The sequence below is a fragment of the Juglans regia genome, chromosome 12, assembly GCF_001411555.2.
Source record: "Juglans regia cultivar Chandler chromosome 12, Walnut 2.0, whole genome shotgun sequence".
NCBI lineage: Eukaryota > Viridiplantae > Streptophyta > Magnoliopsida > Fagales > Juglandaceae > Juglans > Juglans regia.
This window is the reverse complement of record NC_049912.1, coordinates 3,073,035-3,088,574: the sequence shown is the minus strand read 5'-3', so window position 1 is coordinate 3,088,574 and position 15,540 is coordinate 3,073,035. Positions and strand designations below refer to the sequence as shown.

The 15,540-nt window shown below is 33.9% G+C and overlaps 2 protein-coding genes across 2 annotated transcripts; one reads left to right on the top strand and one right to left on the bottom strand.

The window, feature by feature from the left end:
• Positions 1-342: 342 nt before the first annotated feature.
• On the bottom strand, positions 343-2,903 carry LOC108998244. The gene is made up of 4 exons (XM_018974743.2): positions 2,820-2,903; positions 1,354-1,468; positions 1,152-1,243; positions 343-1,054 (listed from the first exon to the last, which is right to left on the bottom strand). Exons 1-4 carry the CDS (start codon positions 2,901-2,903, stop codon positions 497-499), a joined length of 849 nt encoding a protein of 282 aa, XP_018830288.1. The 3' UTR covers positions 343-496.
• LOC108998278 (ATP-dependent 6-phosphofructokinase 5, chloroplastic-like) lies at positions 2,713-11,441 on the top strand. Its single transcript, XM_018974792.2, has 13 exons — positions 2,713-3,220; positions 3,525-3,615; positions 3,910-3,983; positions 5,279-5,390; positions 5,940-6,035; positions 6,181-6,282; positions 6,397-6,471; positions 7,063-7,203; positions 7,370-7,486; positions 7,561-7,665; positions 8,213-8,293; positions 9,517-9,645; positions 10,957-11,441. The coding sequence occupies exons 1-13, from the start codon at positions 2,922-2,924 to the stop codon at positions 11,122-11,124; spliced, it is 1,590 nt and encodes a 529-aa protein (XP_018830337.1). The 5' UTR covers positions 2,713-2,921; the 3' UTR covers positions 11,125-11,441.
• Positions 11,442-15,540: the final 4,099 nt, after the last annotated feature.

Sequence of the window (15,540 nt, the reverse complement as noted above, 5' to 3'; positions counted from 1 at the left end):
ATATAAGTTGAAAATTAGATATGCGAACTCTACAATATTAATGTTGTCTTGTAAAATTTTCGAATAGTACTGCATGCAGGGCCTCACATTATAAGCATTTAATAATGTAATTATCCCTGATCTATATACATTAGACCATGCATCCAAATCAATCATATATTAATTAGAGAGTGCGTCATCGTTGATTGGGTATTTTTATATTAAGATCATAAATACCCAACAATTTACAAATTTATAATCATAAATATATACCCAACAAGTCAGCTGAACATGGTTTTCATTGATAACTTTAATCAGAGTTTTATAAACAGAACACTCGATCGTTTCAACATAACCGTACTTATTATAAATGATTAATCCCAGAATGACAACATCATGTTTCAAACAAAACACGCATAATTACATGATCGTTATTATACTTTTATATATGTCAAACAAATCAAATGATCCTCTCAATTGATCCATCCATCCCTGACGTACTCAAGCAATTTGTCTTCTAACGTTTGCGTAGACCCTGGCCGGCCGGCTTCTCCGAGTTACTACTGGTACTAGCACTGCAAACTCTCCTGCCATTGTTAAGGCCGTCAAGATTCAGATAGCAGCAACGGTTGGTTCTTAATGTTTTAGCCTGATATTGTAAGTTTCTGACCGGACCTGCATTTGAGCGTAGAGACTTCACCCAATCGAACTTCTTGGTATTGGCATTAACCTGTGGTACTGCTGCAAGCTGCATCATGTTTTCTGATCTAGCACTAGCAGTCCGAGGTACTCGACCCCTCTCATGATCATGATCATGACCGTGATCTTTCTTGGTCTCTTTTATTTCAATCTTGGCTCCTCCTTCCATTCTTATGCTTATGTTGACTTCGAGAAGTGTTTTGTTTTTCCTTTCCTTTTGCTGCCGATAGAGTCGGTGCAACCTGAGAGCATGTTGGTATATTCCCTCTTTAATCTCTTCCTCCAAATCTCTACGGATTCCCAGTTCTTTTTCTGATCTCAGGCGCCCTTTCATTTTCAGGACATCAGTCCTTGAATGGGTCTCCCTAAGATCAATCTGTACCAGAATTAGACTTGTATTAGTACGTACATGATTGATAAATATGATCAGCAAGTAGTTAAGAAAAAAAAAGGCAAACTTTGTGATGATTTACCAATGACCCATGACAATATGCATTGATTTGATCAGAATTCAGATGATCAGACTCCTCCCCTAATGACGGCAGATCGGGAACATGAGATAAATCTGCAAAACTTTTAAAAGCTTGAATAAGAGAGCTGAAACTTTTAAATATTATGAGCGATCGAGGCAGAGAACCAAAAACAGATCGATCAGAGAAAAATCAGACTTTTAACCTAGTAATATATCGGCTTTGTTGTCCATTTTCTGCTGTATGCTTGCACTTTGAACAGCAGATTCATCATCCTTAAATCCTAGTAGAATGATTTTGACTCCTGAGAATGGGACCTGCTGTAGAGTTGGAACGAAGAGGACAGAAGAGATCAGGATGTTTTTAAGGAACGAATGACCGTTATAAGAGACGTTATTTTAGTTGGCTCAATCAACTTCAGGCGCCAAATACCTCAGCTTGAATTAATGGGACATTGATTTTAGGATGTCTTGGATATTAATAACAATTCTAAAGATCGATTGGTATTTTTTCTTTACGCGGAAGGAATTGCTGGGTTAGGGGTGGGTTGCCCTTAAAGCACAATCAATATAGGGTACCATACCCACGTGTTTCATATGTGCGCCTAATCCATGGATGGTAACACTTCCATTGGGCCAAAAAGGCTTTGCTAAACGGGGCAGTGCGTCTTCTCATTTCGAGGCTATTTGGGCTTCCTAGGCCCAATCAGATAACGTTTCAAAAATCATGTTTGACTCAAGACTCTCTCTTTGGAGTACTTTTCCTTCCAAGGAAAAAGACTTTCGGAATGGAATTGGAAATGCCAAACTTCGAAGAATCTGGTTCTCGTGATTCTGAAGTAGGTAAAGGTGCCAACTGCCAACTGCCAAAGCTTCCAACCAAACCTACTCGGCGGCTGATTTTTTTTTTTTTTTTTTCTTCTTTTTCCTTCCTTCCTTCTTTTTCTTCATTGTATAGCACAAATTTCATCTATTTTTTTTTTAATTATTTGTTCCAGTTGAATGGTCGAAGAGATCATTGCAACGAAAAAATTTATTCATCATTCTTTTTCTCATCATTACATAATATAACATTAGATGATAAATTTATAAGTAAAATATAATAAATAATTTCTGATCATTTAATATTACATCATGAGATGATAAAAATTAAGATAATAAGTAATATTACTCAATTGCAATTTATGTAGACTTTAATTTAAAACCTATAAAAATCTTATACAATAAATTTAAGAAAAATGTTTGTTCTACGCATAAATCTTATACAAAAAAAATTTATACATTAACGTAATTTAATATCATCTATTAGACTGTAAAAATTTTTTTTATTATAAAATAGATATAATATATTATATATGTAATTCTTATTGTATAAAATTTGTGTGTAAACTTAATTCTTATATGATATTAAAGGATATATCTTTATTATTTCTAAATTATCGAAACCTCAAACCAGATTAAAAATTTTAAAAACGTCCCAGCTTGGTTTATTATTTTGAATTTTTAATAAACAAATTATAGAATTAGAAAAATACATAAGGGTATTTTGGTCACAAAGGTGTTCTATTGAACATTGGAAAGCCACTTTTTCGTGGTTTTTAAAGTCAGCAGGGCCACCATTGACGTTCGCCTTCGTCGCTCACTCTGTCGTTTCCGCTTCACGCATACACACAAGAACTGTCTCTGTTTTCCCTGAACTTTTCCATTCACATTCTGCAATTCGATTATTTCCTCTGCGATCAAAAGATCCCCGCATTGTTCGAGTTTTTATTTCATGGGTGCTCTATCGCATTTGATCATCCCCAATTTCGCTCTCCCGCGCCTCGACTATCACCCCTCTTATGGACTTCCGCGCTTCAACTCTCCTTGCCGGCGATCAAACTCGGCCCGAGTCGCCAAGAAACTCCTTTTGTCTGCTGCGACCGCCAAGCGGAGCCCCGACGTCGACTTCAACGATCCTGATTGGAAGTCCAAGTTCCAGAAGGACTTCGAGAGGCGCTTCAACATTCCTCACATCACCGACATTTTCCCCGATGCCATCCCAATTCCATCCACTTTTTGCCTCAGAATGAGGTCCGCTTCCGTTTGTTTCGCTTTGTTAAAGGCATATTGTGAATTGCATATTAAATTTTTGATCTTTCCGTTTTTTTTTTCTTTTTTTCGTTCTATACTACTGTTTGAGCATTAGACACTGAAGATTTTTGCATGATCGTACTTATCAAAGCAATTACTCAAAGCTATTTTCTTTTCTTTTTATGTGGAATGTTTGGCGTGTTGCGTTTTTTTAGTGAAGACTGGAAACAACTCAAACTCCATATGTATTACCTTTTTGAATCTTTTTTTTCGTGTTAATTTTTATTTTTATTTATGATGGCAGGACACCGGTGTCTGAAGATTTTGCAGGAGGTTATCCTTCCGACGAGGAGTGGCATGGCTACATAAATAATAACGACAGGGTTCTCCTTAAGGTATATTTCCTTTATATGAAACTTTTATGTTTTAGATTATTCTGGAACTTGTAGTTTCAATTTGATTAGTCTTCTCATTCAAACTTATACCATTCTATCAATTTCTATAAAAAATTTATCTTTTTCTTTTATTTTGGATCATTTGGGTCTGCTCCTTTTCCTCTCTTCTGTAGAAACTTGTCTCTGTTTCATTTTATATGATGCAAAAAATGTAATTGCGTAATATGGTGCTCAATATTCGAGGTTGCAAACTGATATATGCATTGTGATCTGCCTTTTCATTCAATATTTCAGGTCATTAACTACACGTCACCTACATCTGCCGGTGCGGAGTGCATTGATCCTGATTGTACTTGGGTAGAACAATGGTAAATATGTGTCTTCAACCTCTTGTAGGAGTTGTGATATCCTTGAATACGTAACTGTCAGCAATGAGTAGAAGACTTTTTAAACTCCTAATTTTTTATTCAGAAAAGAATTGGGATATTGTTGTTATAAGAAGTAGAACCTAAAGTGAATGGAGATCCATAGAGGTTTACCGATATGAGATTTTGGTGTAGAAAAATGGAAGTAGTGATGATGGTTGGTGTTGGAAGGTTTATGGCTCTATGGTCTATGTGTTTGCAAAATAATGAATCGACTACTAGAAGGGTGGGTGATTGTACACAAATGAGGAGGTTTCAAGTGTAATCAAGCATAGGGAAAAGTTCCATGAAAGTTCCTTTTATTTTCTGACTTGTGGAACAATTACATGCCAATTTTTTCCACGAGGAAATTGTGAAGGATTAACATGGTCTGGAGAGGCATGCAAAAGGATCAAGGTTTTCCGAGAAGATTCTTTGATTTGGACTAGGCTGCCTTGAGGAGATTCAACCGAAAAAAGAAGCTCCAGAAATTGTTGGTTTGGTTTGGTCAACCAGCCTTTTGAATTTGCATGAGAAAATGACAAAATGTACCATTAGATACAAATTACACACACACACACACACTCATACCCACATGTATATGTGTGTGTCCATATAACCACACCCTACCTCCCTTGATATTTGGAAAATTGTTGCCTATTTACTGGGCTCAATAAAACTTTTTATACTTATCCAAACAAAAAAGAAAGAAAAATGTCAGGTGCTTATCTTTTATGTTGATGACACTCCACCTCTTCAGATAACCACATATTTCCCTGATTTTCCTTCTCATCTAACTAGAGATCAAAGCATTAATAACTGAAGTTATTTTGGATGGGAATCTGGTTTTAAAAAAATAACATTTTCACAATTAGTCACAAACTGTGAGTGTAAGGGTACATAAGGATGTATCTGTTATATGGATCACAAACCTCAGGGATGGAGTAATGTTTCTGAAAATAAAAGGAAACTTCAAGGGAGTTTGTTATGATGTACTCTATATATGTATTAGCAGTTTCATATATGTCCAATCACGGTAAGAACAAAACAATAACTGGGCACCTTGGAAAAGAAGTTTGTGCAAATCAGCTTCATCCTGGTTGAAAAGTAGTGCAACTTCACATTTAGTCATATTTTACCTCATCAAATTTCTCACATTAACTCACAATTGTATGCATGTATGCTTTGGTTTATGTAAGATTAGATGTCAATTTCACTGCTACTTCATAATGTGGTGGTACGGAAATGGAACTTTTCAGGGTTCATCGTGCTGGGCCTCGGGAGAAGATATACTTCAGGCCCGAAGAGGTGAAAGCAGCAATTGTAACTTGTGGGGGGCTGTGCCCTGGTCTCAATGACGTCATCAGACAGGTCATTGTCTTGACTCTAAATTAGACATTACTATGTTTCTTTCTGTTTGACTCGTATCAAAACTGCAGTAACTTGATTGTAGCTTGGGTGCTTAACAAAGAACATTTTCTGCTTATACAGAACCTAACCTGTGACAATTTTGCTTGTAAATAATATTCTTTACATGATGATGCTCGTATGTTAAACACAAAATTCCATTGATCATAGCATTCCACTGAAAGTAAAGTTTTTTTTTATATGTAAACGAATAAATTTTACTGAAAGTAAAATTCAGACAAATAAATTCTGTAGAATTTACTTGCACTTTCATTCTACTGAAAGTAAAATTGAGTTGAGAAATTTCATAATTCTGCTTTCTGACAACAACTATGCCCCTAGCATTCACTAGCAATGCATTGTTTGAAGCCTATGTACTTTGTGACCTCAAGTTTTATGTAACATTTCACTACTAAATCTGGTAATGGAGTTACAGAACTTAAGAGGCTAAAGGACTAATTCATCATGCCTTAAGATTGATTTTATAATTAATCCATCCATGTCCTTTTGCAGATTGTCATCACACTCGAAATATATGGTGTGAAAAAGATTGTCGGGATTCCCTTTGGTTATCGTGGATTTTCTGACAAAGAATTAAGTGAAATGCCGGTATTTCTTTGTCTTTGCAATTATTTAAACATTAATTGATTCATCCAACAAGGCTGCTGCATACTTAAGATAAATGCATGTTTCTTATCTTCTTTATTGTTATAGTTATAGATTAATTTGTTTAGGTTCTGGCTTTGATCATCAGCTGTCGAGGAAAGTGGTTCAGAATATCCATCTTTCTGGTGGAAGCTTGTTAGGCGTTTCACGAGGAGGACCTCCCATAAGTGAAATCGTGGACAGTATGGAGGTGCTCAACTCATTTCCCGTTGATCAATTAATGAGTAGTCAATTAATTCTGGAATGCATCATGATTCCTGGTAGTTAGAGTTATCTGATTTTTTATTCTGCCTCTTGATGTCAGGAAAGAGGAATCAACATGCTCTTCGTGTTGGGTGGGAATGGCACGCATGCTGGGGCCAATGCGATACACAATGAGGTTGTAAGCTTGTGGCCCTCATAGTAACTCGGCTCACTGTCTCATGTAGTTTTCTTGTTCATTAGTAAGATTATCATGCCAGAATAAATCTGCATGGAACCTGCAACAGAGAAAAATATTAAATGTAAAAATTTACTACTGAAGTTGTTCATCTAGTTGCATTGCCAAAATAATGACATATAAGATAAATGAATGAATGGATGCATATATAAATAAATAAATAAATAATGGCAGACATTATTTGAGTACCAAATACTGTAAATATTGTTGTTATCTTCATCTTCAAGGCAATGGAAATGTAATAATAGTGTGCTGCTATATCTTTAAGATAATAACATCAGGTATCTTACAGGGTCTACATTTGTGGCTCCATTCTATGTTCTTGCATTTTTTTATAAGTAATGAAAAAAAGGATCATTAAAAGCACAAGAAGGTGCAATTCAAGTACGCAGGGCATGTACAAGTGAATTAGCTATCTTGAAAGAGAAATGGACACAAGAAAACTTTGTTTTTGTTTGTTGCTAATGCGTTCCTATTCCTTTCTAGGGACTGCCTTCCTGAAGTTTAATGTCGTATATTTTCTGCTTTCAGTGCCGTAAAAGACAGATGAGGGTGGCTGTAGTTGGTGTGCCAAAAACTATAGACAACGATATACTGCTGATGGATAAAACTTTTGGTTTTGATACTGCTGTGGAAGAAGCACAAAGAGCAATAAACTCCGCATACATAGAGGTACACCACGTGCCTTTTAGTTGCCCATGTGTGGATATTTATATCTCTCTACATAAGGCTTCTGATGAGTTTTTCCTGCTGTTGGTTCCTTCATGATGAACTTCTGTTATTTATTTATCTATCATAATTGTTTTTTTTTTTTTTTTTGCTTCAAATTTTTATATAGGCACACAGTGCTTATCATGGCGTTGGAATTGTGAAATTGATGGGTCGCAGCAGTGGATTTATAGCTATGCATGCATCACTAGCTAGTGGGCAAATTGATATATGCTTGATTCCCGAGGTACTTATTTCTAGAAACTGATTCAATAGTTATTTGGTGAGCCCTTATTAATCCTACTGATATGCACATCTTAGCTACATTTTAATTTGCACGGTCCTCATGGCGTTCTGCGGCATCTGAAATACCTGCTTGAGACAAAGGGCTCAGCTGTTATCTGTGTTGCAGAGGGAGCAGGGCAGGTGAGTTACATAAGGAATTTCTACTTTCACTCAAGATTGCATTTGGATGAAAGAATTTGGATTTGTTTTTCAATTTTAAATCGAGATATTTAAAATGTATTGATTCAAAAACTATTGATTTCAAAAAACTTTGTTTGGATGGATTTTAGAAATGAATGGATTTGGAATCCATTGTAACCTACTTGTTATTTGAAATTCCTTTTGCATAAATAAAATCTAGAATTCAAGATTTTGAGTGACTAAAATCCTGATGTAATTTGATCTAAATCCAAATAATCTATAGTTAATGTCCCCCTAATGGAGCATTTGGATTTATAGACTCAAATTCAAATCCTCCATTCCAATCTATATATCCAAATGTACCATAAAGGTTGAATACTATTCACTGACCAGCTGGCCTACATTTCCTTCTTTTTTGGCTTTGTTGAATTCGATGAATAACTGCTTCTGTTCATTCCACTACATTACATAGATCTTATAATTTCTTCCTGATGTTTTCTCTTCTAACATATGGTAAAATGCTGTATTCTGTTGCTTTCTAATGCAGGATTTTCTTCAGAAAACTAATGCTAAAGATGCATCTGGGAACACCGTACTCGGAGATATCGGTGTACACATTCAGCAAGAGGTTGGTGGTTTTAATACTTATCATGTTTCTTGAAACATTCAGCCTGTGCTGAATTTGTGTAGAGCCTCTCTCATCAATACTTCCCGAAATTTTTTTATCCTCTATCTCTCTCTCTCTCTCTCCAATTAAAATCTCTATTGATGGATATTCAACTTTTGCATGCTATTAAATGTGGGGCATTGCACTCATTCTATGAATTTAATCATGAAAAGATTTGGTGTAACCGTGTAAGCGTGTAACGATCTAAGGAAAGCTCATGGCACATTTGGGTTTATACTCTAAAATGACTAATTAATATTACAGGTAGAGCCCTTTGAATTCATTATAAAGGTCAAAAACTTTTCCCAGACAATATGAGATTTCATGCACCAAACTCTTTTTAACCACCTTCCTATGGATATGGGGTGTTACAATCTCACCCACTCAAATCTCTAACAATCTCATATACTATCCCATTGTAGCACGATTCCAGGCTTGGCATGATTGAAGTTTTACACTTATAGTAGAGATTGACTTTGATACCATTTGTAATCTTAACTATCTTTTTAGAATATAATTCCAAATGTGATTTGACTTTCTTTGCATCGTTTCAAACGGTATCGGAGTCAATCTTAGTGGCTTGAAACTTAAGCCGTTCCAAGTCTTAACCCATGCTACAACCGAATGGCTTGGTCATTAGAGATTTGAGTGGGGGAATTAATAAAATCTTAAGATCCCAGAATGTTTGGGAGGGAGGTTTGTGGCATTTTTAATGAATTCCAAGGGCTGAAATTGTAATCTTGACTGATTCTTTTTTAGTATAAGCCATATGTGGCTTTGGATGCAATTGGAGTTTCTTATTTCTTGGATACAAATTTGCCTTAAGGCTGCATCATCAAATAATGGGACAACTTTCAGTGATGACATAGCTATGATGTTATATTTTTTATTAACCCAATGACATATATTCTTTCTAATATTGAACTGCACGTTAACAAGTTTTGCATTTTTTGTCATGTTAAACAAAATTTCAGCAGGCTAGGTGCTTTTGAGTTTTCACAAAAATATATTTTCTCTATCATGTATTCTCTTGCTTCTGAAGAATTGCTAACATTTGTGGAAAGCAACCCATAAAATTAATGACTTTTAATCATTTAATGCATATTCTAAATGGTTTCCTTGGTGGAGTTTTCTTTGCAACTATCGTATAGGATGCTGATATATGATAACCATTCCTCTGTCAGATAAAAAACCATTTCAAGGGGATTGGTGTTCCGGTTGATGTGAAGTATATTGATCCAACATACATGATCCGTTGTGGACGTGCAAATGCATCAGATGGAATTCTATGCACTGTACTAGGACAAAATGCTGTGAGTCTCTCTCTCTCTCTCTCTCTCTCTCTCTCTCTCTGAGTAAGACAGTCTCTGCTGCCTCGGTTTGCTGCAGTTCTCAGGTAGGGATTTCAAGGTGATGGTCAGTATCTAGGTTTCCTGTGGAATAGTTTTACTTAACCTAATGGTCAGTATCTCTTTCTTCATCTTGTTTAGACACGATTCACAGGAATATCGTGGCTAAATATAGGCCAAAAAGTGGTACAAGTTTCTTTGAAATAAATCTTTAAAACCACGTATGCCATTAAACCAAATGTCATTTCTTAACAACCTCACTACCAACATGGCATTTGAACAGGGCTTTTACCAAGTGATTAGCCAGTAGATCACCTGAGCAGAAATAAACATCTAATGCTTGGCTTATTTGCCAAGTGATGAGCCAAGGTAAAGCCTTTAATTGCTAAATGGGATGATTTATCAAAAACAAGGATCGAAGCAGTTTGGTTGGGTCCAATTTGATAATAATTGGTGACACTAGAAAAGTGACATCTGAGATACACGTTAGAGCAAGTTATGTGCCATACCCTTCTAACTTTCAATGGAGAATTGTCTCTCTATATATATATAAGTTCATATGGAATATTGCCTTAGCTACCATATTGTGTTTACTGATGAAGAGTATGATATGATTAGATATGTTATGTTATGATTATGAAAAGTAGATTTAAAAAGGCTGGTTACAGATAAATATCAAAGTCTACAGAAGTTTTGTTTAGAAAAGATTGATTTATTTTACAAGTAATCAAGAGGTTTTATAAATAAAGCAATAGACATACTCCAAGTCCACAGGATGTATACAAGAGTAACACCTAACTAGGATTTACAACCGAAACGAGAAATCCATGGACATTTAGTCCTTTAAAATCTATTGCCACTTCCCAAAGGAGCAAGGTGTTGAAGAAGACAACTTTAAGTCCTTAAGAAAATAATTGAGACTTTCCAGTTAGGAAATTTTACCCTTAATTGAGACTTTAAGTTCTTCACTTGACCTCAAACTTGCCACATTTTTCAGTTGGCAAGTCTAGACAGCTGGCGAGCTCAGATGTGCTAATTTTCAATGATTGTTCAAATTTGGATCATTTTGAGTCTTAGCCTAGGTTTAACCAAACCTTTTTAAAACCACTTAGGGTTAGCCAGCTACCACACTGGCATATATTGGGTTGTTCTCCAAGTGCTCCTCAGTGAAGCAGGTTTTAACATATTGTTTACACTTGCCCAACGATTATTTTCTTTTTCTTAACAGTTCAGTCGTGCTAATGGGTGTTCAATCTGGATTGTTGGCCCCGGCAGGTTCATGGCGCATTTGCAGGATATAGCGGCATTACAGTAGGCATATGCAACACTCATTATGTCTACCTTCCAATTCCTGAGGTCATTTCTTATCCCAGGTTGGTGGACCCCAACAGTAGAATGTGGCATCGTTGCTTGACTTCAACAGGCCAGCCTGACTTTATCTGATAAACTAAGCTCGTCTTATTTATGGTATGCTGAGAGGCTTGAAAAATATAAGCTTCCAAAGAGTAGAATTTAGGACACTTCGGAAGGTTCATTGTTAGTCTGCATACTCCATGCTTTAAAAGCAATAATACCAAAGGATGGCATTCCCTCCACCTTTGAATTTTTGTCTTAAGAGTGTAGAGCATTACTCTTCTCGGATTCCTTTCATAATAAAGTTCCCGAAGAACCACCAAGCATTTTATGCGTAGTTTTAAATTGTAGCTCTGAAATATGTTTGCCATTGTTAAAAATAATACGAACTACCAATTGTGTACCAACTGCAATGATCTCTCTCGTCCATAGAATACACTTGCCATTTTCAGATACAGAGAGTTGGAATGATTTTCAGTAGTACTAAATCACGCAGAGTGCTCAATTGTAAGAACAGTTTGAACAACATGATTATTAAATCCACTGAGGTATGTATATCTTGGTCACTGTCGGCTATAGAGTGCCTACATGGTTTTAGCTGTGACTATATGTCTTTATTGTGCTTGTTCCTCCCTTTTCTTTACGGTCCTTTTTCATGGGTGGGGTTTTTTGTGTACAAACTAGCATTAGGCAATGAATAACGTTGAAGGTGTTCCAATATAGGGAAATGATAGTTTCAATCGTGAGTATACAAGTGCCGTACAATCACTTTAAAAAAAGTGAATAAATATGGAACTCACACGAAAAAAAATTAATTTTTTAATAGTAGACTCTACTATTTTTTAAAACGACTGCACGATATTGTTATGGTGCATTACTCGCTCTAAAAAAAACAGTTGTATTCTGTTATGGTCCTAAAGCAGGCTAATCATGCGCATGACAAACATGAATAGCTCGTTAAACTATGGTTGTCAAAGAAAAATAGTGAATTTTCTTGCAACTGAAACACATAGTATCTTATATGGATGTGAGTAAGATGGGACTGAAATGGATGCCATTTTGTACAAAAACATAATCGTTTCACTTGTGAATCTCATTATACTTACGAATATAATGATCAAAATGTTTCATATTTTACATTAAATAGAGGTTATTCATTTCAGATTATTCTAATCCAACTCGTGAAGGTTTTTTTTAAAAAAAATTTATTCATCATCTCAATTCTTATCATCTCATGATGTGGCATTAGATGATAGATTCATAAGTAAAATATATTAAATAATTTCTAATTATCTAATACAACATCATGGAATGATGAGTAGCATTACTCTTCTTTAAATATATAAAATCTCATGTCTTAGGGTTCTCAAGAATTACAAAAGATTATTACATTTGGATTCATTTTAAGTGAAAAGAATTTAGATGCTCGTTGGATCTGAATTTAGCTTGGGTGTTGGATTTTTTTACTGGTTTTGATTTGATGTGGGACACATGTTCAATGACCCGACACAACAAACTCCCGTCCTACATCCACTATAAGAATCGAGACCAACCTGTTCCTATCCTCGTCAAGGAGTAGGATTCAAATTCTCACATTTTTTATTTTAAGTGAACAAAAATACTTTGATAATTTCTAATTACATAAATTGTACTGATATGTAAAGTTAGGGTTTCAGGCCTACTGTTGACTCATGCTTCATTGCGTCAGATTTAAAATATGAGAAATTATATTTGTGACACTACATGTGAAATCAACACGAATATAATACGAAATTATAAGTGGATTTGAGTTTAATATAAATGTGTTTACCTATTAAGAGACGATTAATAAACGGGTCAATAAAGAACTAATCTGCTTAACCAGAAATTAACACACAATAACCGTTTAAATTTTATTTCAAAATTACAATTTCATTATCGTTAGATTGTAATATTTGTATTTCTCAATATGCTTATGTTTTTATTGTTGGGATTTTAATTTTGGACATATGCTCATATTTATTATTGTTGGGTTTGTAATATTGATTTTATTATAGGTTAAAATCTGAAAAATATTATATTTTTTGTTAGTAAGTAGTCTTTTATTATTTATTTATTTATTTGAGATATTGTGGTTACTAATTAAAATATGAAAAATTTTATTTACAGTTCTGAGTGGAGGATTGAATGTGTAGTTTCATTAATAAATAGAGATAAAATGAGAGAAAAATTATTTTAAAAAGATATTATTATAATTTTAAAAAATTTTTTAAATATAACTGTACGAGCATGCACCAACAGTTTTCAAGTAGGGACTAGATTAACTCTAAAAATATTTTGTATTGTTTAGCCTTTTGAGAGCGCTTGAACATTGGGAGTGACAGAGCCTTAAATTATCCCAAACAACATCTATAGTTTATATTTTTAAAAAATAAAGAAAAATAATTATTTATTTATAGTTTTTATTCCTGTTATGATCACTGCATAATGTCTAAGAAACTAAACATGAAAATCTGTTTCTTGGGTGTCAAATGTTGGTTGATGCTAATTTTAAGTCCGATTGTTTTTGCGATGTCTATATATATGTGTGCGCGCGCATATTTGTGTGAAAATTATGCCACTTTTGGAGGTAAATTTTGATTAGGGATGGTAATATGTAACACTACACGTGAACTCAATATATGAAATTAATGGATTTAAATTTGATATAAATGAGTTTACATGTTAAACAATAAATTGTACTGATATGAAAAGTTAAGGTTTCAGGCCTATTGTTGACTCATGCTTCATTGCGTCGGATTTAAAATATGAGAAATTATATTTGTGACACTACACGTGAAATCAACACGAATACAATACGAAATTATAAGTGGATTTGAGTTTGATATAAATGTGTTTACCTGTTAAGAGACGATTAATAAACGGATCAATAAAAAACCAATCTGCTTAACCAGAAATTAATCCACAATAACCGTTTGAATTTTATTTCAAAATTACAATTTCATTATCGTTAGATTGTAATATTTGTATTTTTCAATATGCTTATGTTTTTATTGTTGGGATTGTAATTTTGGACATATGCTCATATTTATGATTGTTGGGTTTGTAATATTGATTTTATTATAGGTTAAAATCTGAAAAATATTATATTTTTTGTTAGTAAGTAGTCTTTTATTATTTATTTATTTATTTGAGATATTGTGGTTACTAATTAATATAAATTTTAACTTTTATATGAGATTATGTTAATTTGGTCAAATGGATTAGAGTAATGCTACATACAGTCATGTAATGCGCAAATAACATGCAGTCGCTTTGAAAAAGAGTGGGATCCACTCATAAAAAATTAATTTCTTTTCATGTGGGTCACATATTTATTCACTTTTTTCAAAACGACTGCATGACACTTGCATATTCACGACTGCAAGTATCATTTCTCAATAGATTATGTGGGTCAGTTCAATCAATTTACAGAAAATGGATCGTGTCATGTTACCTATAATTTAAATAGGTTGTATTAGACCTTGAAAATTTGACTCATTTAGTATACGGGTCGTGTCTATATAGTCGAGTCCATGACTTAATACGACACAAGTACGTCCGCTAACATGAATTGCCACTCCTAATGTTGACCCTTCATTTCGAGCTATCATTTGTTGAGATTAACATCTTTCATCAAGATTGACTATCAAGATTATGTTACATTGCTTCTTCTTTTTTTCCATCATTGTAAACATTCTATTTAAAATCGGGGGATGCTATGTACTAATTTCTAATAGTTTTAAGGTATATTATGTTAATGTGGAAGTTGAAGATATAAACTTAAATCACTTAAACTAGGGAGTGAAAACAATGCCTTACTCCATGAGTAAAAATATGATTAGATATTACATTAAAATGGGTAAATAGTATTTATTACAATTTTTATCAAATACTTGTCAATCAGTGGATGGTAGAAGGTAGAGTTGTTGGATAACATGCATTAAAATTTCAATACCATCGTCTATGTTCCATGCACTTTACGATAACTCAATTATCTCATATTAAAAAATATTATTCATTAGGGATTTATACAACCTTTGATTGTTACTATATTTACATTTTAAATTTATTTTATAAATTAAATCTTTTTTATCTCAGCTTATCTTTTACACACCTTCTATAAATAGAACTTTTTATATTAAAATAATTAAAATACAAATGACATTTTTGTCCACAAAAAGTGGGCTTTGCACCGCGCATTTATTATGCTCCATTACTCTTAGAACGTCTTTTCAAAATTATTACGGGTGCAGATATATTGACCGGTCACGTATAAGACAAAAGAGTCGTGGGCCTGACATCAGCCCAACATGGTCAATTTAAACGTAAAAATTGCACTTATTTCAAGAAGAAAACGACATCGTTTCTTGCATCTTGGATGGATTTTTTTTTTAATAATATTACTCATCATCTTAATTTTCAATATCTCTTTATTATCTTATAATATGATATTAAATAATTAAAAATTATTTATTATATTTTATT